The sequence below is a fragment of the Hippocampus zosterae genome, chromosome 16 (assembly GCF_025434085.1).
Source record: "Hippocampus zosterae strain Florida chromosome 16, ASM2543408v3, whole genome shotgun sequence".
Taxonomy (NCBI): domain Eukaryota; kingdom Metazoa; phylum Chordata; class Actinopteri; order Syngnathiformes; family Syngnathidae; genus Hippocampus; species Hippocampus zosterae.
Genome location: NC_067466.1, coordinates 6,826,771 through 6,851,464, shown reverse-complemented (window position 1 = coordinate 6,851,464; position 24,694 = coordinate 6,826,771). Strand labels below are relative to the sequence as shown.

At 40.6% G+C, this 24,694-nt stretch overlaps 2 protein-coding genes across 2 annotated transcripts in view; one reads left to right on the top strand and one right to left on the bottom strand.

Annotated features, from left to right (window-relative positions):
- Positions 1-24,694, bottom strand: part of thap12a (THAP domain containing 12a) — a 252,958-nt gene that overhangs the window by 91,941 nt on the left and 136,323 nt on the right. The window lies entirely within an intron of this gene.
- The window catches only part of uvrag (UV radiation resistance associated gene), a 53,137-nt gene that overhangs the window by 13,806 nt on the left and 14,637 nt on the right, over positions 1-24,694 (top strand). The window contains exons 8-13 of the mRNA XM_052047827.1: positions 1,368-1,494; positions 7,815-7,899; positions 9,469-9,556; positions 9,773-9,833; positions 14,225-14,390; positions 24,189-24,264. Of these exons, the coding sequence (XP_051903787.1) occupies positions 1,368-1,494; positions 7,815-7,899; positions 9,469-9,556; positions 9,773-9,833; positions 14,225-14,390; positions 24,189-24,264 (603 nt within the window). The remainder of the gene's footprint in view (positions 1-1,367; positions 1,495-7,814; positions 7,900-9,468; positions 9,557-9,772; positions 9,834-14,224; positions 14,391-24,188; positions 24,265-24,694) is intronic.

Below are 24,694 nucleotides of genomic sequence, written 5' to 3'. Positions count from 1 at the left end.
AAGCCATTGGTGGTTTACATTCAAAGCATTTGTGTCCAAAGCATATTTCGGGACCGACGCTCAAATTCAGCTTTGCCCTTCAATGACTGTCATGTTTTCCTCATTTCTGAAGTTTTTACGAAGAAGCATAATCTTTGTCTGATGCTTTGCTACGATCCTTATCTAAGTAGATGTGTGAGGGTTGCAGAGAGGGTTGGCCTGATACTGGATCAACATCAAGGTTGAATTGTTCACCCCAACATGGAGTCTGTCGAAAGCTCTTCAAAAAAATAAAAATAAACGGCCCTTGTTGTCCTTTAATGTGTCATCCTGGAATTATATTTAATTATAGCTTCCTAATTTTGTCTTTGAATCAGGTGCTTATTTCAAAGAAAGTACTTTTTTAAAGAAAAATAATCTTGCGTCATCAATAGAAGCATATCGAATAACCATTTCCGTGTTTAGATTTGAGAACGAGTTATATCATGTTATACCTGTTTTTTTTTTCCCATGTCTCTGCAATAGACATTTAGTTACACAAGAGGGAGATGAGGTCCTGTGCAGCCTGCTTAGTCAGTGTTTACTATGGATGTGACAGGCAGGTTAACCATGATACATACAGGTCATACAACCTGCCAATCAAAAACAGTTGGAAACTGCCCAAATAGTCCCGGGAATAAAAGTCTAATCAGTAAATATAAGTGAAAACCGATGTGTGACACTGTCTTGTGGAAGACACAGAACGTTCTCCGTTAAGTTAGGTTATTGCTTTAGCAATCATCCGGCGTTGGTTTTCTGTACCACTTGTCATCATTAGAGTCACAGGTAACTGGAGCCGATCCCAGCTGACTTTGGGCAAGAGACACGGTACACCCTGGACCTGTAGCTAGCCAATGACAGCAAACCACTCACACTCACCGCTTCAGTGTGGACAATTTCGAGTCGGTTCAATTAGCCAACCATGTATGAAAGGAAGGAAGCCAGAGTAGCTGGAGAAAAATCAACCCCAAGCATGTTGTGACCATGTCAACTCAAAACCGGATGGATTGAGCCAATTCTTATTTTAGTTTATTGTATATATTTTTTACTAACACCCACAAATCCAAACCCCCCAAAACATTCAATATACATAATAATACTTGTAGAAATAATACGATATAAAATTAAAAGGCCAATATCAGCAGCCCTAGGCTCCCAGACCGTTTTCGCAACTCTGAACAGGATCAATAATATGCAAAATATATGCATGGATAGACCTTTGCTGAAGTGTTTTAAATATCATTCTGAAGGGGCGACAAGGTTTTAAACACACACACTGCTGTGACCGCTTCGTGAATGTTTTCCTTAATATCCCTCGCTGTGTGCTCTTTTTCGTTTGCTCTGAGCAGAAAAAAGAGCGGGAGTGCATGCAGCTGCGTTTAGCTGTGCTTCATAGTGAACTGCAGCGGCAGAGGAAGGCTCTTGGCAGAGAAATAGATTTGCGGCAGAAGGACATGGCACAGCTTCAGAAGAAAGGTAAGATGTACAGGCTATAGGCAAACAGATTTACTTACGCCACATGTAAATGAATTCATTGATGCCAACAAGCTTTCAAATTCACCCAAACATCTTCAATGCATACATGCACTCAAGTCAACAATTGTATTTCTAGAGCACTTTAAAACAACCGCCGCTGTACACCAAGTGCTTTACATGTAGCAAAAAAGTCATACAACAACAAAGGATGAAACCATAAATTAATAACAGAGACCGTAAAAAGCCCCAAAATAATAAAACTAAAATCTCTGCCGAGTCAAAAGCCAAAGAATAAACATGCCTTTTTAGGGGTGGAGAAGCGCAGAGAGATAAGGTTGGGTGAGACCATTTAAAGATTTGAAAACAAATAATACAGTCTTAAAAAGAACTCTAAAATGTACAGAGAGCCAGTGAAGGGATGCCAGAGTAGGAGTTATGTGCTAACTCTTACGGGTACCATTCAAAGGGTGAGCGGCAGCATTTTGGAGCAACTGGAGATGCTTGATGGAGTATTGGCTGACTCCAAAATAAAGTGCATTACAGTAATCCATCTAAGATGTGACAAATTACTGTTTCAAAGTGCTGTTGAGAAAGGAGAGGCTTTACTTTAGCCAGCTTCCCAAGATGAAAGAAGCTGAATTTAACAACAGCTCCAATTTGCCTGTCCAGATTACAATCCATGTTGAAGACTGTTGGCTTTCGGTAAGAAGCCAGTCTGACCAAGTCCGCAGGATTAGGTGTACACAGGCCAAAAATCATCACTTCCGTTTTCTTGTCATTGAAAGTCAAGAAATTCAGTGCTATCCAGTTCTTGATTTCCTCCAAATAGGACAAAAGTGGCCTGAATTAGTTTGATGTGTTTGTAGCAGGTTATGTTGCATTTTATAGTATGCCCCATGTCATAACTTCATTTCATTTGTCGTTCTGAGTATTGTGTAAAGTGCCCTTGAGCCAAGCCCTGAACACGAAACCATTCGTGGGAGAAGTTTTTGTCGAATGCTTTAAACTGAGTGAATGTTGCTCAACAACCGCCGTTACCGCTTTAATGGTAATGCAGCTGTCTATGAAAGTGTGGAACTAATTACAGCCCAACACGGGTGTGAGGAGACGAATCGCAGGAAATCAAACCAAAAGAGTACGGTAACAAAAATGACACAATGAATGGAATGTGAAAACACAACCACATACACACTTAATCTAAAATATCGTGCTATACTTGTGATTCAGGCGTTCTGTGCCAGGGGTCGACTCAATCCCGTCATGTCTGCAGTTTCTTGCGTTGGTGTTATTTGAGCTGAAATGTAATTTACCGCAGTCTCCCTCATGTTCATTGGGAAGTGGAAGGTGAATGCGAGGCCATGGCTCATGAAGCTTGGTTTGGCGAGCTCACGAATGAATTAACCCAAATTCTTGCGCAGGTGTCCTCAGGTATGCTAGCGCCAAAATATTTTGCTCGTTTGTGCGCCCCCGTTTGTGGAGGGGGATCACCAAAGTTTGACTGGACGGTTCTTAAAGAGGCAAAAAAAAAGTGCATTTGTAACAAAGGAATCCCAAACTATACTTATGAACGATGCTGTGTGTTTTCTTGTCAAATCATCCCAAAACAAATTGTTTTGGACAAGAATTGATCTGCACTCGTGGAAGACAGGTTTTACCGTTTTTATTTCAGCAGTGCATTTTTGGCCTGAATCGATTATTTTATGGACATTATAAAGTGCTTATGATGACGCTTAACATGGCAGTGGAGAGCTTTTCCAACTTTCGGTTGAATTTACCCTCCGCACGACTTCTTTACACCCACAATCTTAAAGAAGCATGCGCAGTTGATTTAGTGTAAGTGATGATTCCATTAAAACCATTTGTTTTCCATTTGTAAATCTTGACACATTACAGTGCTAATTAGATTCAGGCTTCTTTGTACATTTAAGTGACGGTTTTGCACGTTGGTGTAAGCGCGACGTGATACATCCCTCGAGGGCATCCGGAATGGATTGTTAGCCTCCATTCCTCAGCGCAATCTCATCTGTACCTGGCCGTGTGGTCTCCACATTTCTCACGTAGCTAAAGGGCCATTAGCAAATAATTCAACCTCCCCGGAAACTGGCCTCTTTCAAAACAAATGGCTTCAAAAACCCAAACATCTTGGAAAGACTTTTTCCGCGTGCGTGTGTGTGTGTTGCATGCCTGCATGAGAACTACAGTAGCAGATAACGCTGAGTTGAGCATCAGCTGCCTATGTTTTAGTGAGAAAACAATGAGAATATTGCTACGGACTTGCCTCTTTTTCATCTTGGATATTGTTAGCATAGTAAACACAAAACCTGAGCTGTTTGTATTATCCTGATGACAGCTATAACGGGCCACTTGGTGCCTGCTAATCCACTTGGTGGGACAGACTCCTGCTAATTTACTTGACTTTCGGACTCCTGCATATTTTGCGCACATTTCATAACAGAAAGCTGAGGCGAAAATCGTTCTTTCCTTTTCACAGATGTGAATTTAAAATACAAGCTGTTCACCCCTAGCTCCTCAATGTTGGATTTGTTGCGGGTAGGGGTCGGGGGGTTACACTCTAATTTCCTTTCTTTAAGCTTTAGAAGACAACATAAATCAGGCCGTGAACGGCGTTTATTATGATTGGTCAAACTAGTTTTTCTTATGCTTTGTATAGCAGTCAGAGCTCTTGGACGCTAAATGACAGTTGTGTGTGTTCGTTATAGTTTTGTGCCGCAATGGTATGCAGTGGTATTTAACAAAACAAATTAACTTCAGAAAAGAGTCTTTTATTCAAGCTAAAAACCATTAGGGTTCTTCTACCGACGGCTCAGCGGGACACATTTGCTTTTTCCAGTGGTCTTGACTGAAACTCGGATTGCTGATTTAGTGTCCTTTTTATTCTTAAAACATGATGTGGCGGAGCTATTGGTGGAATTTGGTATAGTCCACCCCCCACTCAGTGTCGTCTCATGGTATCAAAATGCTCCAAATTAACTTTTGAACTTGTTTGTTCTAAAGACATTCAAGCATTATTTATGGCCACTTTCTGCAGTTACAGGCCTTTTTCCTGGCTCAAATTGAGGCAGAGGCGGTACCGTGTTGACCATGACGCCATGATGTGCATGTATTCTGTAAATTCAACGGACTTGCTTTCTTTTACAGGAAACATACTTTAAATTATGTGTTCCAACAATCCATCCATCCATCCATTTTTTGATCTGCTTTATCCTCACAAAGGTCACGGGCGTGCTGGAGCCTATCCCAACTGTGGTCAGGCAGTAGGCGGGGGACACCCTGAACTGGTTGCCAGGCAATCGCAGGGCACACAGAGACAAACAACTATCCGTGCCCACACTCACACCTAGGGACAATTTAGAGTGTTCAATCAGCCTGCCATGCTTGTTTTTGGAATGTGGGAGGAAACTGGACTACCCGGAGGAAACCCACACAGGCCCGGGGAGAACATGCAAACTCCACACAGGGAGGCCGGTGCTGGAATGGAACCTCTGCACTGTGAGGTCGACGCGGTGTTCCAATAAGAATGACTATTATCATGTTAAAGCATCCATTTATTAAAACTTGCATAGAAGAACGATGGGCACATAGCTTGTGCGTCCATGTGAAAGTCGGCAGCATGTACCTCACTACACCTTGCCTATTGTAAAGGTCGCAGAGTTCAGGCCACATTGCACAACACTGCACTGGAGTTTGTCATACTGTGAAATCCAGCCAAGAACCGTGGGACCTGAGGTTGTTTTAGTCAAGAGATTTTAGTGCGCATCCTGATTGATTTATTGCCATGATGATCATTTCAACAGCAGCTGGCGCAGCCTTTTTTCATTATATATCCACGGTAAACTATGGATCTTCAATTGTGGGTAATTTTTTAAAATACAAAATGAAACATATCCAATTCGTGTACTGCACGCATATTGCTGTATTTTATCTTTCTGTGCCAGTAAAGTTGGTGACGAGATGGAAGAAGAGATTGGCAGTGCTGGGAATTACATGAAAGCAACAATGCAATAAGAGATATGACCTGTCTGATCTGTGTCTCTTTGAAGAAGAACTGCTTTTATTTTTTTTTCTCGCCCCCACCTCTGTTCCTGCGGGAGTTTGAGCTCAATGCTGAGCAGAATGGCTCTGGGTGCGAGTTTTCTGGTCAAAGTCTGTTTCTGCTTTAGAATAGTATTGCTCAAGGTTAGAGCCATGTGAAGTACTCTTAGCTCACTTGCATGAGCAATGAGATGACCCGCTTATTCAAACGATCATCATTGCATTTGTAATATGCAGGATTTAATTTTTGCATTGCATTTTGCTACTTGAAGTTTGAACCGTGCAACTATTGCAGTGTCATGGATAAGTCTTCTGCACAAGTTTATTGCTTTGCAGTTAACTGTCCTTAGATCTCACCTGAACTGCTTCCAGAACAGAGCATCCTCACACAAGGCAATTCAATCCTTTTGTCTTATGTGAGTGTGCCTTGCTCAAGCCACTTTGTAAAATATAAATTACCAGAGAAAATCAGAAGAAGGAACAAAATCAAAGCCATCGGTACACTCCTTCATGCATATGCATTTCGGATATATTGTGTAATTATTGTTCCTCCCCACAGTTTGTATGATAAACTCGACCTTTACACAGTTAAAATAAAACAAACATATCGACATAAGGCACCCAATGAGAAAAGTTGCAGTACCGCTGTGTATTTGAAGTGAATTTTTTTTTCCAAACTGCCAGTTTAAAAGCAAGTGAAAAATAAAGACGCTAGAGACTAGGTCAAGATTTTATTAACATATGAAATAAGGAAATAAGTAAGAATAATTAAAAAGATAAACATCCATCTATTCATTATCTGACACTCTTATCCTCTTGTGGGTCGCGGGCATGCTGGAGCCTGTTCCAGCTGTCTTTGGGCATATAAAACTTTTTTTTTTTTTTACCCAACAGGATATTATATTTCATCACCTTACTCTGGTGGAGGGATTTGCCTGTCCCAATAATTCTAGGAGCTAAGTTGTTTGTGGCTTTAGGCCCCTGGCAGGCTCACCCATGGCAAACAGGTCCTAGGCAAGGGACCAGACAAAGCACGGCTCAGAGACCGCGGATGATGAGTGACAAATTTGGAACAGGTTCTCTCTTGCCCGGACACGGGTCACCGGAGCCCCCCTATGGAGCCAAGCCTGGAGGTGGGGCTCGCTGGCGAGCGCCTGGTGGCCTGGCCTGCACCCATGAGGCCCGGCCAGAGTCTGCTCAAAAAGCAACATGGGTTCCCCTTCGCATGGGCTCACCACCTCTGGGAGGGTGACAGGCTCGGTCATCCGCGAGGGACTCAGAGTCGAGCCGCTACTTCTCCACATTGAGGGAAGCCAGATGAGGGCATCTGCCTAGGAAGCCTGCTGTACGCCTCCCAGGTGAGGTTTTTCGGGCATGTCCCACTGGCCCCGGGCATGAACCAGGACATACTAGTGAGACTGTGTCTCCCGTCTGGCCTGGGAACGCCTTGGATATCCTCCGGAAGAGTTGGAAGATATGACTGAGGAGAGGGAAGTGTGGGCTCGTGAGAGTGAATTGGTTTCAGATAATGAAGCAAAGCAAAAAGAAAAAAAAGGCTGTAGCACACAATCTTTATAAGGTATGATGCCGAAAACTTTGCCAAGCCATTGACGCTACCATAGAGACTTCTAAAACGCTCCTCATCATTGTGAAGGAGCAGCAAGAGCAGCAGCGCGTCACCACGTTCCTCTAGCCTTAAAGTCCTCGCATAATTTACAGCTTCTCCCAAAGCGCCTGAACGAAAAGATGCAACGCTACAGTAATGTTTGAAATCATATCAGTGTTTTGGGGTCATAGTTTGTGGTATTTTGATTGATTTACGCAATTAAACATCATAGTTATACTGGTATTTAGAGGCGGCCTGTATCACAGGCCCAATTTGTACACTGATTTGCATGTTATATTACATAATATTCATTTTTTTATAAAGACTTCATTGTTTGGATTATATTTACAAAAAAAACTACATTTTTGTTGTATACAATGGCAATAAAGGCTTTCTGTTGGATTCTACTTTCTCTCCAGTGTATGTGCTTGCTGCGGGTCAGATTTTTCTATTTGCAAATTGGGTATCGTCTGGTTTCCGTGTCATCAGATGGAAATGATTTTTGTTCCACTCAACAAAATGATTTGGTCACAAGTACAACTTAACGTTGCAACCAATTATGCACTAGCCTGGTTGTTCGGATGCAGCAAGACGGAACGCAACATGTACCGGTACCCATTAACAGAAGCCCCCCCACCCCCCTCTCCTTGTTGTCTTTTAGGGGAATTGTATTCTGCTCAACATGAAAGTCTGAAGGAGGAGAGAGAATCCTTAACTATGCTGCATAAGGAATGTACGGCCAAGAGGTATGTGTGGATCTTTAATCACCCCCCACAGCACCGAAGACACTTTGTAATGCATACTACTAAAAGATGTGGCACAATGTGTTGCTTAGCGCCTGTGACTACAGCCTGCACTATGCATTTTGTACTTCATATTTGTTCTCAATTTGGAGTATTAAGTATTAGGTTGTTTGAATTGGCCTCAGGGTTTACTGAATGTGCAGCGGCTGTCTACTCTGGATCCAGTTTTGTTCATCTGAGAAGTACCAGGCAGTCACGGATTGTGAACCAGAGACTTCTCAAGGCCAGAAAACATGAAATTAACATCAACACAAGTACATCTGCCTAATATCAATTTCTTGGATCTACACTACATAATGTTATTCAAATATAATTTATTGTCAAATTTAAATGGCTGTAAAATATTTGCAAAGGAAATTACACACGAGGCATGGAGCCCCCAGTCTCTTCTTGCCAGTGTGTTTTATTTCCAAATAAATATGCCATTATGGATTATTCTCACAATATCACAGTGGGATTCATTGGGTGTATTGTTCTACACTGCAGAAAATATGCGTGTCCAAAATATGTCAGTTTTACATGGAACTCACATTTTCTTATTTTTTTTAACCATAATTAACACAAATAAATAAATGTTTAACTTTTTTTTGAAGGAGGTGACGGATTAGACAAACTATTTTGAATGGTTGCTGTTGAGAAACAAAAGTTATCTTTTTTTTTTTTTTTTGTTTCCCCCAAAGTGTGTCACCAGGTTTTGAACAAACTCTCTGCTGGTGGCTTAAAAGAGCAGACTTTACAAGCATGTACATGGAAAACACACTTGCGCGTTCGTGGACAGAGATTTGTGAAGGGCACGCATCTCGGTTTAAATGATTAGATAAGGCAGTTTGAGCGATTTCAGATCAAACCATTACACTCTAATCTGTCTCCTCTTTTGACTCAGCAAAGCAGGCGCACGTTCGAAAGAAGGTGAATGATAAGATGTCACGATCTTTTTAGATTTCAGACAATAACAGATATGATTTAGTGTCAGAATGTAGGGGGTGGTGCAGGGGAGGGGGGGGCAATAAAAAGGTGTATAAATTGGATATACTTTGTGTTATTTCAAACCAGAAAATATCCATACAGCAAATAAAACCAATTCAAAATGTGATGTTAGTCAGAAAAATATACCGGTACCGCATAAAATGGGCTGTTGATGTTGGTAGCAACTCTGTAATGACAATTTAAACTATAACAAGGCAAGATGAAATGTAATGTCCAGATCACCATCACGCCACCTTCAAAATAAAAGCTAAAGGTTCTTGCGTTGGTGTCAATTTATTCTTTGGTTTGCTTTAATTGTGAAGTTGGCCTTTGCTTTGTCAGCGTGTTACGTTATCAATATGTTTGCAATTTTGTTCCAGCTGCAGCGGTTGTGAAAGCTCTATAAATAAAGCTGTGTTGTATTGTATCGTATTTCCTTTAGCGTAGCTCGATCCATTTTTTTTTTTTAAATTACCGGCCAAATCAAGCAAATGCATCCTCACCTCTTCCTCATTGTGTTCCCTGTGTTGGATGTTATCTCCCCAGAGAGCAGTTCCTGAAGTTCAATGCCCAGCTCACCTTCCGCTGCCGCCAGCTTCTTTCTGAGCTTTCCTACATTTATCCCATTGATGTGGTGAGTGCAAAGCCATTGTTGTCACAAATTGTCACAGTAAAGAATAGAAAGAAACTGCTCGCATTGTTACATGTTACCCCTGACATTTTGTTTTCAACTACTGTGACATTTTTTATTGTCCCCATACCCACAGTGTTAGGGAAATTCTCTTTTGGTCATTATTTTAATACTTGAAATACCACATGCCTGTTTCTCATTTTTATTTTAATTCCACAGGCAAATCCGTCAGATTATGTTATCTGCGGTGTAAAGCTGCCAAATTCTGAAGACTTTCAAGGTAATTTATTGTCTACCAGCATGTGTTTCATGGTTTTACTTGGATGAGCTGCAGCACGGCATGCTGAACAAATATTTTATCTTGGCGACCACGCTGCCTTTAATGTAGCTATATTGTGGAGAAGCCACATTATTCAATATGTAGCGAGTTCGAATGACTTTCCCAATAAGCATTCATGTTTAAATTACGTCGGGGGGAAAAAAAGTCGAGCTGTTGATCTGGAGTTTTAATATGTTTAATTGTATTTTACCAGGGGAAACTCGAAGGGGCGTATGCTATGCATTCTTAGTCGTCGGTCTACTCACTGAGCTACAGCTGGCAGGAGTGTGCGTTACAGACCAAGCTAGGGACAAGGTTACAAACACCGCGTCTTCACTGCAGTGTTGCAAGTTTAGGGTTGACAAACATATAAACTATTAAAGTTCTATCACAAGAAACATCTGCAACCCTACAAATATGACTATTTGTAATAATATAAATTTGATGTGGGGCACGGCAATAATTGTCGAAGAGCAGAAATCGGAATTTACGTCAAGATTGTTCACACTGCAGACTGTTCACACAAGCGTTCGTCTGCTGGTTTAGTCAGTAGGGATTTAGCGAAATGAAAATTGTTGGCCGAACACAAAAAAACCCCAAAAAACTAAATGAGGAAAGCAATGCTAAAAACCCAAACGCTGATAGAAATTATAATACTGTACCTAAAAGAAGAAATCTAATTCTTAATTGCATAATTTTTACACTTTTCCAAATTAGTGTAAGGCTATATTCATATTTAAACCCAATTTAAATTTTTGTTGCCCAAAGTGTCTGGTATATGAGATACCATATTTTCTGCACAATACGGTGGTTCGGATTATAAGGTGCACCGTCAGTGAATTAAAACTGTTTTCATACATAGAGTGTACTGCATTATAGCGCATAGAATAGAAGTTACAATAATGGCTGTGGTTGCGGTATGTATCCACTAGATAGAGCTACACTAAAGGAATACAATATAATACAGTTTTATTTCTGCAGAGCTTTCCCAACCGCTGCAGCTGTAACAAAGCGCTTTACAGGACATTTAAAATACTAGGTCCCAAAAAATCGGAATATTGATCCATATATAAGACACATCAGATTATAAGGCGCACTGTCGACTTTTGAGAAAATGTTATGCTTTTGGGTGTGACTTATAGTACGGAAAATACGATATATATATTTTTAACAATACAACAGTGTACAGTAAAATTCTGGGCGGGGGGGTTCTTTTTCGTTTTTTTTTCCCCTTTCAAATCCAACCCAAGCCTCTTTCGTAAGTGGAAATTAATTGGATATTTATCTGCGTATTGAGTGCTGCTTGTGAAAAGCTGTGCACCAGTGCACAAAGCAAGATCCGTCAAGGCATGCTCGGATGAGTTTGGTGTGGAAGAACTGAGAGCCCTGATCTCAACCAAGCCTTCAAATCTTTTTGGATCAACTACAACAGAGATTATGAGCCATCTGGCCCACAGCTCTGGTCCAGCATCTCACAAATGTTCTTCTGGATGAATGGATAAAATTCCCACAAAGTCGCACTCCAACATCTTGTCTTAGCAGAAGAGTGGAAGCGGTCATGTCCGCAAAGGGGAAAACAACAATTTTTCTTCCATTTTCCCTTCTTGTAGGCGTAGTCAAATACCTTTGGCTTTACAGTACAATATCTCACAAAAGTGAGATTGCACCTCCAATGTTTCAAAATATGTTTTTTGTATCACTTGATGGGACAAAATTGTTGACACATTGCTTCCAATGGTTCAGTAGCTAGCAAACAGCTACTATAAATGTAATTCTACAGTCCTATAAAAATAGCTCAATACGGCAAATGTATGGGAGGGGGTGTGGAGTACACTCCTTAGCGATGATATGAAATTTGGGGGCAAAGTGTCAATATGTTGTTTGGCTACCATTATTCTCCAACAATGCCCTTAACACTCTTGGGCATCGGGTTCACTACCGGAATCCCCTTTTCTTCCCCTATGATGACATCACATAGTTGGCCAGTCACCTTTTAACCTCAGTTTCTTTTGCAAAAGAGTGGTCATCTTGGAGGTGTGTTTGCAGTCATGATCATATTGGAATATTGCCCTGCTGCACAGTTTCCGAAGTGAAGGGCTCACGCTCTGCTTCACCTCAATGGAGCGTAGCTCCCCAGTGCCAGCAGCACTCGTGAAACCTCAGACCGCGGCACTCCCAGCACCGTGCTAACCTAACTGTAGGCCACACGTCTTTGACACCATCTGAACCAAATACGGTGAAGGGGGTCGACTGAATGTGTGACCATGTACCAATAAAAATGACTCTTTGGCATCCGTGTACAGGCTCACAAGCCAGTATGCGTTAAAAAAAAAAAAAAAAAAAGAAGCAAAATACAAACACTACTCTTGTCCGTCAATGTCACTTATCATCAACTGGGTGACTGAATTGGTTGAGACGGCAAATACCTGTACACATGGAATAGTTACTCGTAACCTGTTTGGAAATATAGAGCAAGCAATGGCAGAGACACTTTTCTCAAATTCACACAGCCATTAGCGGAGATGGACACTTATTACTTACCTTATTTTGCCGATCTGTCCTCTGTCAGCGACCTGGGCACCTTTCCTTCATTGTCCCTCCGTCCTTATTCATATACTGCCCGACAAAAAAATGCCTCCATGCATGACACTGTGGAAGAGAGGCTAACTGCACAGGCAGACCCGTCACCAGAGCCCAGCTTTAGGGACGGCACATGTAATACATGGGGCTGGCAATTAATACCCCACAGAAAACACTCACTTTGCTCTATACTGTATGTTTGCATAGCACTGCCGATGCCATCTTGAATTGCCGCCTTTTGCGTCAACCGCAAGCCAGTATTATCATGGACAACATTTACATTGCACATACAGAGACACCATCTTGAGTACGTCGACGCCGCAGCCGTACTGGTTGTGGCAAAGTGAAACAAATTGTGAAGATGCTTCTTCCATGGAGATGTATCCTCAATCAAAAACTCACAGGAATTATTGCTTTTGATTGTGTGGTGTTATCCGAGCTCAGTTTTACAATATTATTCGCCGAATTTATGGCTAATATAAAGCCACGTACAATATGGTGGGTGGGCTGACATATCGCTTCGACCTGGTTCACCAATTGTCTACTTCAGAACTGACAAGAAAAAGTAAAAAAAAAATAAACATTGATATCCATTTTAGATTTCCAAAGAGTTTGTGGCTCCCATGGAATTTTATCTTACACAAATGTAATATGTCCTTCCTCACTTGAGACATATTCCTTTGTTGCCACATGCAGACATTTATTAAGATGCATTCAATTCCATTTTTACCTCATGACCCCTCTTCTAAAATGTGTGAGGTCTACCCCCAGGGAGCCACATTAAGTCCAGAATTGTTAGCTAGTTTCTACTGGCCTACGGGGGTGGATGTTCCACGTTAGAACCCAGGGTCGGGGTCATTCGGAGCCCTTAATCCTGCTCGCCAGCAAAGTGATTCTGCATGAAGGCACATCACTTCCTAACGTTCAACCAAGCTTTCTTTGTCAACTTAGCTTGACAAGGTCAATCGGTCTCTTGTTGCACCCTTAAGGTTTGCCCGTGGCTAATTGCCTCTGAGCTGACCCGATATTGATCTACTTGTTTCCCATCGCCAAAGAGCACTCAAATGAGCCTCTTTTTTTTTGTGTGTGCGCGGCTTATTGAAAGCAAAGCAATTTATTTTGAGATTACGAAACAAGGTATGCAAATTGTTTTCTGAGCCAAATAAAGCTTATTTGTCATTTGTTGACGTTTGCACTTTTTCTAATGCAATTCGAGTTACAGATGTTTCTGAGCACATTTTATGATTACCGTATATATTTTTTCTAATGTGGTGGAATGGTTCACTTTTATCTGGTCTAGTATTGATCTAATAATCTATATAAATGCTGCCACTCCACTGACACCCTTATTTGATGAAATACTCTTTCTAAATATTAGAAATTTGCAGTATTAGATATATTAAAATATCATATTCACTTAGTAATTGTACTCATGCAAACATTTTCCCATCTTAAGCACATATCTGCAAGTAACTGCATGTTCTGCTCAGGCAATGTTTTCAATATTAATGTTGGGGGGGGGCAAAAGTAATGTCCTTCTTGGTTGATGTTATTCACTCGATGGACATTCTAATATTTTTGACTATCGGCGTCAAAAATACTTTATTGTCATTGCACACTTGTTACAACGAGATTTTGCAGGAGCCTCAGCCCCCAAGTGTATCGTGAAATATAAAAAATATATAAATACATTGCATATTGGGCACTTTTCAATCATAGCATCTCAGTTTAACACTGTATTGGATTATCTTTTTTTTTCTCCCCCCCTGCAGCAAAGGATGACGGAAGTGTGGCAGTTGCCCTGGGGTACACGGCACACTTGGTTCTGATGATCTCGTGCTTCCTGCAGATCCCACTTAGGTATCCAGTCATCCACAAGGGTTCACGCTCCTCCATCAAAGACACCATCACTGATCGACTTACTGAGAAGGAGAGAGAGTAAGTAAACCACAAAGTATACGTTTTCAGTCACAATTTCTTTGACCTCAAATCACAAACACTTAAGATTTTAAACAACCGTATATTTGACCAAAGATTTCAGTCGGAGTCCATGTATATTGGTATCTGTTTTTTGTCAATGCTTGATGGTTTGCAATTTTCAAGTAATTTTCCTAACCACTAATCTATTGTCTGTAAATTAATGTCACTTTGGGTTTGGAAAAAATTGTTTTGCTCCGTTTTGTCATTAATCACGCAAAAAAGAAAAAAATCTGCGTCATATGTGTTTATCTGTACTGTGCGATAATCTATATGTATACGCTACACCGATCATAATGAGTGACTCCTCTAGTAATTGCAGACAGATAAACGCTAGACAGCGCAATCAAATCATCCAAGAATTCAGATGAAACATGCAAACTTATTTTTCATTGTTTTTTCAGGCTGTTAATTTTTACACAAAAGAAAAACACAATGCTGTTCTCTCCAGTCGGTTTTGTGTTGCCCAGTTTCATCACACCTTTTGTGACATTTCATTGAGTTGAATGCCAGGCTGTAGGTTAATCTTAATAGTGTTTAAGAAATGTCCCTTTTTTACTTCACAATTTTTTCGATTATATCTTATTTTGACCTCATGGCTGTCTAGAAAAAAAAAATCTACCAGTCATTCGTCTCATTTCAATCCCTCAACGATGTTGTTTTGCAAACTTTTCAAACACTTTTCCAAATATTACTTTGCTACATGTTTGCCAGCAAAAATTCAATTATTACACCAGCCACCCAAACTATGTATGTACTTTCTTTATAAGATGTACATTTTAAGCACAGACAATTGTCACTTTTTTCCCCAAGTATTAGTGAGAACCCGCCCCCATCAGATGAACCTGGAACACTTCAGTACTGTGAATTCATTCAAAACCACATGACACAACCTATTCTACAGTAAGGGATTGGCTTGTAGATAAACATTGACTCCATCCACATTTGTCATCCATAATAAGACAAACAGTTGGGAGTAAGTGTGCGAGGAAAAAAAAAAAGAGACATTATCATACCCGGTGATTGAATGACCATCACGGTGTGTGTGATTAGGTCATGACAACAGCTGGGGAGAATCAGTTGTTTTAAACTCCCATGTGATGGGGGTGGGGGGCTCGCTTCACTGTATGCATTTCTAGTTCCTCCATGCAGGATATTCACACCAGTATCCAGCATAAAAAATAAACTTTTAGGCTGTGTGCTTGACAGACACAACAATTCTCCAAGTGCCCTTTGGTGTGCAAGACTCAGGTCATTGCTACAGGAAAATTCCGCGCCCCTGGTACACGTTTATGACCCCAGCGGCCTTAGCGGGGCGTCCTCACAATGCAAAATGATGTGTGGGCAGACGGAAAGCACCAAGCCAGCTTTAACAATGTTGAAAAAAAAAGCAGGTGATTAAAGTGTCGGAAAGAGGCAGCCAATTGAGATAAGTGAGGTGGCATGAGATTGGGTTCTCAAAGTGTGGTGGGATTAGCGAGCAGTCAGTCTATTGCAGTCGACTACTCAATAAGATTCCTGCCGCAGTGAGGGTTCATGAATTATTCTTTCTAACCCATTGTGAGAATATTATAGTTTGATACGATTGTAGAAGTATCAAGTATCAAAGTACGTTTTTATTGCCGTAGCAGATGTCAGAACAGATGCAGCTATAACAAAGCACTTTAGACAACAAGAAAAAAGTGAAAACGTTCAATTACAAAAAATCAATGGATGATCCTAACTCATATAGAGTAGATACCGTAAAAAAATGGACCCAAGTCAGTCTTTTATTGGGTCAAAAGAATAAGGATGTGTCTTCATATGAGTTTTAAAAATAGATTGGGGCCTTGCCTCACATTTAACGGAAGGTCATTCCAGAGGGAAGGACCGGCAACAGAAAAGATTCGATCCCCTCTGAGGCCCCGCTTAGGCCACGGCACCTCCAGGAGCTTCTGTTCCGTAGACCGAAGGCACCAGGCAGGTGGAGGAGCTCTGCAAAGTGAAAGTTGAGTGTACAGCCCTGATTAAAACATGGGCGTCTTTTCACCCTTCCAAATGGTTAAATACATTTTTCAGCTATTGTAAAATAAGAGATTTTTTTTTAATCCTGAATGAGGTGTAAATCCATGCTGGCTTCAAATACCGGTACATTCGTGACTTATGTTAACTGTGTCAGTCAAGACAAGGCTCGAACCAAATTCTATTGTTCTCCAGTATTTGGGAACAGGCCACTGTTTAAAAGCACTCTTCAGTTGTATGCAAATAGGATGTGAAATTTGGCCGTTTGGCGCTTGGACTGATCGTGTGAAGTTAGTGGCCCCTAACGTCATGTTTTGCCCAGATTTTTCGTTGGAGTGTCGAGCCCGGCTACAGCTCGGGGGTGACTGGAGAGATGTGATCCAGATGTTCAGTGTTTGATTGAGAACAGTGCCCAGCCATTGAAACAGCAAGCACAGATAGGGCTTAGATCCTGCCTCGAATAGAAAAGTAATCATTGTAAAAAAAAAAAAAAAAATATATATATATATATATATATATATATATATATATATATATATATATATATATAAAATTTAATGTCAAGTATGGATGTACAAATTAATCTTTGCTGAAACCAAAAGCCAAACTGTTGGGGTAGTTAGGCACATTGTATGAATGAATAATAGGCGTAGGAGGCCAACAAGCAGAACCTGTGAGGTCAATGAAAAGCCGTTATTGTTCCGGGGATTCAACAGTTTCATGTCTCTTAAGAGGCAACATATGCACCGAAGGTGAAGAGGGAGTCACATTCAAACTACAACATTCGACCTAAAGTTGCTCTCTACAGGGAAAAAACTGCCAGGCCGCAGGCCAGGTTAAATCTGCCGAATACAAATGGTGTCGAAAGTACAGTCGCTTGCGAAAATATTTGGCCCTCCTTCAACTTTTTGACCTTTTGTCACATTTCAGGCGAGGAATATAAAATTTTATTTGTTTTAATTTTGTATATATATATATATATATATATATATATATATATATGGGACGCAATCACGAATGGGAGCGAAATTGATCCGGTATTTAAAATTGTTACACCTGTAGTGTGATGGTCTCACAGATCCAAGCATACTGGGGGACAAACAGCGTCATGAAGACCAATGAACACACCAGGCAGGTCCAGAATAAGGTTGTGGAGAAATTTAAAGCAGGATAAGGGTAGGAAAAGATTTCACAAGCTTAAACCTCTGGCAGAGCATTGTTCGATCAATCATATTGAAATGGAGGGAGCTTCATACCACTACACCGCTTACCGCGGCTGCCCCTCTAAAATTTCAGCCCAAACAAGTAGAGCACTGATCAGAGATGGAGCCAAGATGCCCATGGTCACGCTGGAGATCCACAGCCAAAGTGGGGATTCTGTCCATAGGACAACTATTAGTCGCACACTGCGCAAATCTGACTTTATCGAAGCGTGACGAGAAGAAAGCCATTTGTTCAAAGACAGCCATAAAAAGTCCCATTTGAATTGTGCCACGCCACCTGGGAGACACAACAAACGTGGAAGAAAGTTACGCTGTCAGATCAGAACAACATTTTGGGCTAAATGCAAAACTTGATGTCTGGTGGGAAAGTAACACTGCTTGAAAACACCATCCCGATTGTCAAACATGGCTATGGAAGCTTCATGGTCTGGGGATGCTTCTCGTCAGCAGGGACAAGGAAGATAGTTGAGTTGAAAACGGATGGAGCCAAATAAGGGGCAACTTGGAAAAGACCTCAGACTGGCCCAGAGGCTTCCTTTCCAACAAGACGATGATCCTCCAAATCTACAATGGAATGATTCAAAACTAAACATATCCAGGTGTTAGAATAGCCAAACCTAAACCTGAATCCAATTGACAATCTGTGGGAAGATCTGATAACCGCTGTTCACACTCTATCAAATCTACCCGAGCTGCAGCTGTTTTACAAATGGGCAAAAATTTCCATCTTGATTTGTGCAAAAATGAGACATACCCCCATGTAGCCGTAATCACAGCGAAATGTGATTCTACAACATATGAATTCGGGAATGAATGAATGAAAGCTCATTGGCCCCATACAACAGTGAGTGAAGACAAGCATGTCACGTGGGTGAAATTAATTTTTAATCGAAGAATGCATTAAGACACATCAAAGACATTTTTTAACGTCTTTTCAGATTTGGTCCAGAATTGTCTGGCACTGAATGAGTTAAGAGTTGTGACAATATTTTGCCACCCCACATGATTTTACATATTTCGGTGTACATAAAATGATTCTGTACTGTGCACAGCGACAACTGTCTGACAACTTTGAAGGCCCGACGAGTGGGCTGGACAGCAGCGCTGCACAACAGATCGAAAAAATATCATCATCGCCATCATGGCCCATGCCATGAATTTCATTTGAAAATGTGTGCTAGTAACTTAATAATCAACTGCAAATTCAAATACGCATCAACATCCAATAGGTGAACAGTATCTACAAGGAGCATTACTATAAATACGTTTAAAATGTATGCATATAAAATGGCATCAGTCTTTTAAAAGGATGCTTGAATGAGAGGTGTGCTGATTATAATGCCATATGAATGTCATATTCAGTTTGACATGCCGAGCTTGTGTTTTTTTCTGTGTATTTTACACTCCATCCTTCGGACTAACAACACACCAGTCCCCCCGCCATGAGTATTCCTCCTGAGCTGTAATTAATTTAACACTGTTTAAGGTAGAGGACAGCCTCACTGTATGCAACTGCCACTGGCCGAGTGATTAAATGTTTTCCGTTTCCGCTCTGTGCATTCCCCTTTCATTTCTCCCATGCATGTTCCAACTGTACTAACAACTCTAAGGCCACATTTCGTGATTGTAATTGTTATTTCGCCTTGTTTTAATGCTGCTCTGCACTCTTTAAGTTTTTCGATAGCGTAATAATATCTGTCGGACCTGATCAAATTGCGTTGCCATCCGAGTTGCACACGTCAGCGTTAGTGCTTCCATTCTCACACTTCCTTCCTCACTCCCCACTGCTATGTAATAATATAGTTGACTTTACTGGATGTCCCCGGGTGGAATTCCTGGTGTTTGGTGAACCGGAGTCTTTCTAGTGTGATTTTTAGACCCAGTGGACAGCAGTCATTAATCACCTGGCTGTGACAGAGCTCTTACTTTTTGTGGGGTAGCGGTATTATGAATGCGTTGGTCACTTTCTGTTCGTTATATCCCTAGTGTTGAGATATGACTTGTGGCATTTTTTCCTTCTGCACTGGGCACTAGCTAAATGTATGGCTGAGCTAAAACATACTCATCGTTTTACTTTTACTCAGCTTTCACTGAGTAATTATGTCATTTCGAGGAGACTTTATGATGCATTTTTCATTTTTAACAGTTCCCAAGCGTCGTCACTAAAACTGCTTCTACATTCTTCTCTTTTAGCCAAAATAAAGAAAGGAATAAGAATTGCAGCACAGTGAACATCCATTTATATCACCCTGGTTCAAATTACATCATGCAAATGAGCCGTTGCTCACATTCACCTTTTACTCCAGGAAAAATGTTACTCTTGTGTTATCTCGACGACTGGGCTTGGGCTGAGGGAGTGGTACATGGTAAGCCGTATAAAAAAGTGAGCGCCCATTCAAAAGAATATTGGGTTTTAAACTCATGGTGACATCACCATGTCACCAAATCTAGCACTTCTGTTAAACAAATTGAAAATGGTGGATTTTCACACAGCCGAGGTTCCAAGTCATGAGTGGCCACTTGCAGATCTCATCTGTGCATGTGTGACAAAAAAAGGGAAATAAAAATAAGAGGATACCAAACAACAAGCGGTTTTGTATCATAGTTCATAAATGTATGCTTAACTGTACACCTTAAAGCTCGTAGGCATTACTTAAAAGGTTTAAATCTCAAGTGATAAAATATCTAATCGCTCTAATGAAAGCATTGTATCCCTCCTTTTCATTCTCCACAATTTCCCAACTGAAAAAGATCCAGACGGACAAAAAGGATGGACTAGAATTGTAACACATATTTAATTTGTCAATATCTTGAAACCGATCAGGAAAACCAGGAACAGACAGAGACTAAGTACGTTAAGTATGCTACCAGACAGTGAAACTAATGAGTGACACGACATGTGATCAGCTCAACAGGGGGAAAAAAATAATATACAGTGTATATATATATATATATATATATATATATATATATTAGAGCTGTCAAACGATTAAAATATTTAATCTAATTAAAAATGCAACTGTCATAATTAACTCAAATGAACTAAAAAATTAATCGTGATTACTCACGCATTTTTTTTATCGTTTCTGAATTTCCTTTTATATTTTTTTGGTCCTATTTTTCCCCATTTTAATGCTCTCATCAACATGGAATCATGAATCAGTTTTCTTTATGCAAAATGCAAATATTTACTGAAATAACAATTTCAATTTTCAATTTTACATGAACATTTTTCACTTGGAGCAGTTATTCACAGATAATCTCTCACACAATATTACTGTCCATCAACAACAGAGCTAACAACAGAGTTAACATTATAAAGTGCATATCTAAGGTAAACTAGGACTCAGCCTATAGAGGATTTAAACCATGGTTACATAGTTCGTTTTTCTCAAGTTTGCTTTGAACACAACAGGTCAGGCTATGTTGATTCTGTTGGTCTTTCTTGCGCAGAAGTCTCTCTACGGTTTTGCGTGGAAATCATTTCGGATGACTACACTTGGTTCGATGACAACACTGGAGACGATTGATTTTCGCTAGGTCGCTACCACTGCACCGCTCAACTTTCGTTGTCATGTCACCTCCGCAGCGCACTGTCACTGTCAGACGAACACAGAGAAGCTCCACCCGATCTATTTATATGGACACGGAACACTGTAACCTTCCACATAAAATAGTTCCAAACAAGTAACAATCGCGTCAGTGGCATGCATCGTATACCTGTATGATACAGGTAACTTTGGTCTTGTCAGTGGAACAATCTGGCAACTTTTTAAAAGTAAACTTTCCATTCATAAACTCTTTAAGTATCCGTTTTCGGTGTCTCGCGCTGTCGTGGCTGACAAAACAAGCATGTGTGGACCTGTGCAGCGTGCTTGTTGTTTTGTTTCTGGTTTATTTATAGAGCAACATAGCGTGTGCCGCGTTAATCTCGCGAGAAAAACTTTAATCCCATTAAAATGTATTTAAATTAATGCCCATAAAAACACACTAAACTGATATATACATACATACACACACACATAGTCAGTATTTCAATTGAGAAACTTTGTTATCATTAAATATTATCACGGCATGTCACATTAGCAATGATTCGCTGCGCGTTACGCCACCGCAGATCATTTCACTCGCGTCATGCGAGCAAAACAACACCAACAGCCTATTTGTGTTTCGCTAGCAGTGTTGAAATTTGTAACGCAAAGCCAGCAACTTAGAAGAAACGTCATGTATCTCAGCAATTAAGTAACTCACCATATCACCAGAAAATATAAACAGTGCACTATAAAGACATTGCATAATCTGTAAAATGTGAATTGTGATGTCACAAAACGGATTACTCACGACCATTTTCGGTTACAAGCAAGTAAAAAAAAAGTTTACTTGGTTGTTTAATTTCATAGTTCACGGGCCAGCAGCAGGTACTCCAGACTACTTTTATACAAGCAATTAATTAACTCATTCAGTACTAGCCAATTTTGGACCAAGTCTGAAAAGATATTTAAAAACGTCTTTGGGAGTGAATGACTTTTAAAAAGTAATTTTTTCTACAGCATATTCCCTTTTGAATGTGACAAATTTTATGTCAAGAGTTAAGTATTGCCCTGCTTTGAAAGTTAAAATGCTGAAAGATGTTTGTCATCAAAAATATGAGTTCTAAAATGGCGTGGAATAAATCAACCAATTCACGATCTTCAGGAACGTCAGAATTTTTATACCTCTTTATTTAGCGCTTCAGCAGCTGTAACCAAGCGCTTAACAGGACATAAAACAACAAAATAACACAACAGAACATCTTTGCTCGGAATGCAACTTCAAACTGCTATTAACGTGCTCTCCTGACAGACAGAAGAGTCCAGTAAAGTCCCACTTATTTTCTTCCCGACTCTCCTCCTGCCTCAGGCAGCTGTAGGTCATCTCAAAAGGGGAGAAAGCGCCTCCACTTGCTCTCACAGAGGATTAACAAAAGACCTGAACCCCGGGGGAAGACACAGACACACAGAAAGGAGGCTTACAACAGTGCCCGCTTATATGGAGTCGTAGAGGCACATGTTCACTCGAATACATGAACATGTGCGAATGACGCCTTTGAAAATACTACACTTTCTTCAAACTGTTGCATCGTGCAAAGCTTCTTTATGATCTTTCACAAAAATACACGTTTTTGAAAATGGTACAGCACCAATCGCAGGAAGGTGATCTATCGTTTGAACCACATCACCATCACACCGCTCCCTATTACTACTGGCTCCCCATTCATTTTAGAATTATTTTTAAGATCCTCCTCTTTGTTTTCAAATCTCTGAATAATCTCGCGCCACCTTACCTCTCTGAGCTCATACGCCCCTACACCCCTGCCCGGCGCCTCAGGTCTGTGGACCAGTCTTTGCTAGACGTACCAAGAACTAAACTGAGGCTCAGAGGGGATCGAGCCTTTTCTGTTGCTGGTCCATCTCTCTCTCTGGAATGACCTCCCACTGAACATTCGGCAAGCCTCCTCGCTGCCCATCTTTAAAGCCCTCCTCAAAACTCACTCACTTGTATTCTTTGGCGTTTGACTCAGCATGACTTAGATTTGCTATTGGTTTTACTGCTTGGTGCTTTCTACCGCCTTATTACTTATTACTTATTACTGATTCGTCTTACTATTATTACTAAATTACTGTTTATTGTATATGTTAAATCGCTCCATGTACAGCACTTTGTATGCAGCGATGGCTGTTTGAAAGTGCTCTATAAATACTGTTGACTTGACTTGACTTGACTATGGGACAAAAATTTGTCTGTAGACAAGTCTTCAAATGCAAACATTCATGTGCATTTGTGAGCTTCTTTCACTGTGTCCCATTATAGCGTATCCCCACTTAGTGAGATCTGGAGATATATGCATGTAATAACAGAAAAGGATGCCCCTAGCATGAAATTCCCGGTAGCAAAGCCAGTTTTCCAACTATGAATGTCAGCATATTCTTCAGAGGCACCCCTTCGTACAGACTGGCTGAAACATCTGGCTGGCAGCAATGGGATTTTCCTACTATATTGATAGGAAAGCTTCTATTTGTTGGAAATGGTCTGAATAATCAGGTTGTTTGGACTCTTTCACCTTCAGTTTGATTTTTCAGTTTAACAAGATATCGGGTAGCATTAATGTGGAAGGCTCCTAGTTGCAGAGCCAGCTTCTTCAAACATCTGCAAAGATTCTGCATCATAAACGCTGCTGGCTACATGAACTGAAACTTTCAACATGAATTATTTGCAGAATGCACCACCAAAGAGCCACATACTTTTGAATCCTGCAAAGTAAAAATGAGCAAGCAATACAAACAAGCTATAATCCTGTAATGGAAAATTAGCCTCCTTTTTTGAATGTCAAATGGTTATACAGTATTGGGTTATAATAAATGTGAAATTGGCAATGCTTGTTTGGCTTGCAAGTATTTGTTTGAAGGTGTGTCAGCTTTTCTTGCATACTATAAATCAGCTGAAAAGTTGCTGAAGTCTTCAAACGTGTATTTTTCTTTTCTCCTGTCATTCACAGATTCCCTTTGTATCCCCGAGGAGAGCGGTTTCATTTTGAATATGGTGTCTACTTGCTCAACAAGAACATTGCTCAGGTGAAATACCAACACACGTCCAGTGCAGTGAGTGCAAATCACATGAGAAACTTTCATGTCGTTTAGAATAAACAAAATCTACATGTACAGCATATGTGATACTTTGATCAATTGACTGACCAAGGTGGGTCTTCACAGTATCTTTCAAAAATATTAGGAGAGATCAATTAGCAAGAACAAAGTAATGTCGTCAAAAGTCATTCATTCATCCATCCATCCATCCATCCATTTTCCACCACTTATCCGGGCGTCAGTCACAGGGGCAGCAGCTTTAACAGGGAAGCCCAGACTTGCCTCTCCCCAGCCACTTCCTCCAACTCTTCCGGAGGGATCCCAAGTCAATCCCAGGCCAGATGGGAGGCAATCTCTCCATGGTGTCCTGTAGGCAGGACATGCCTGAAACACCTCACTATGGAGGCATCTGGGAGGG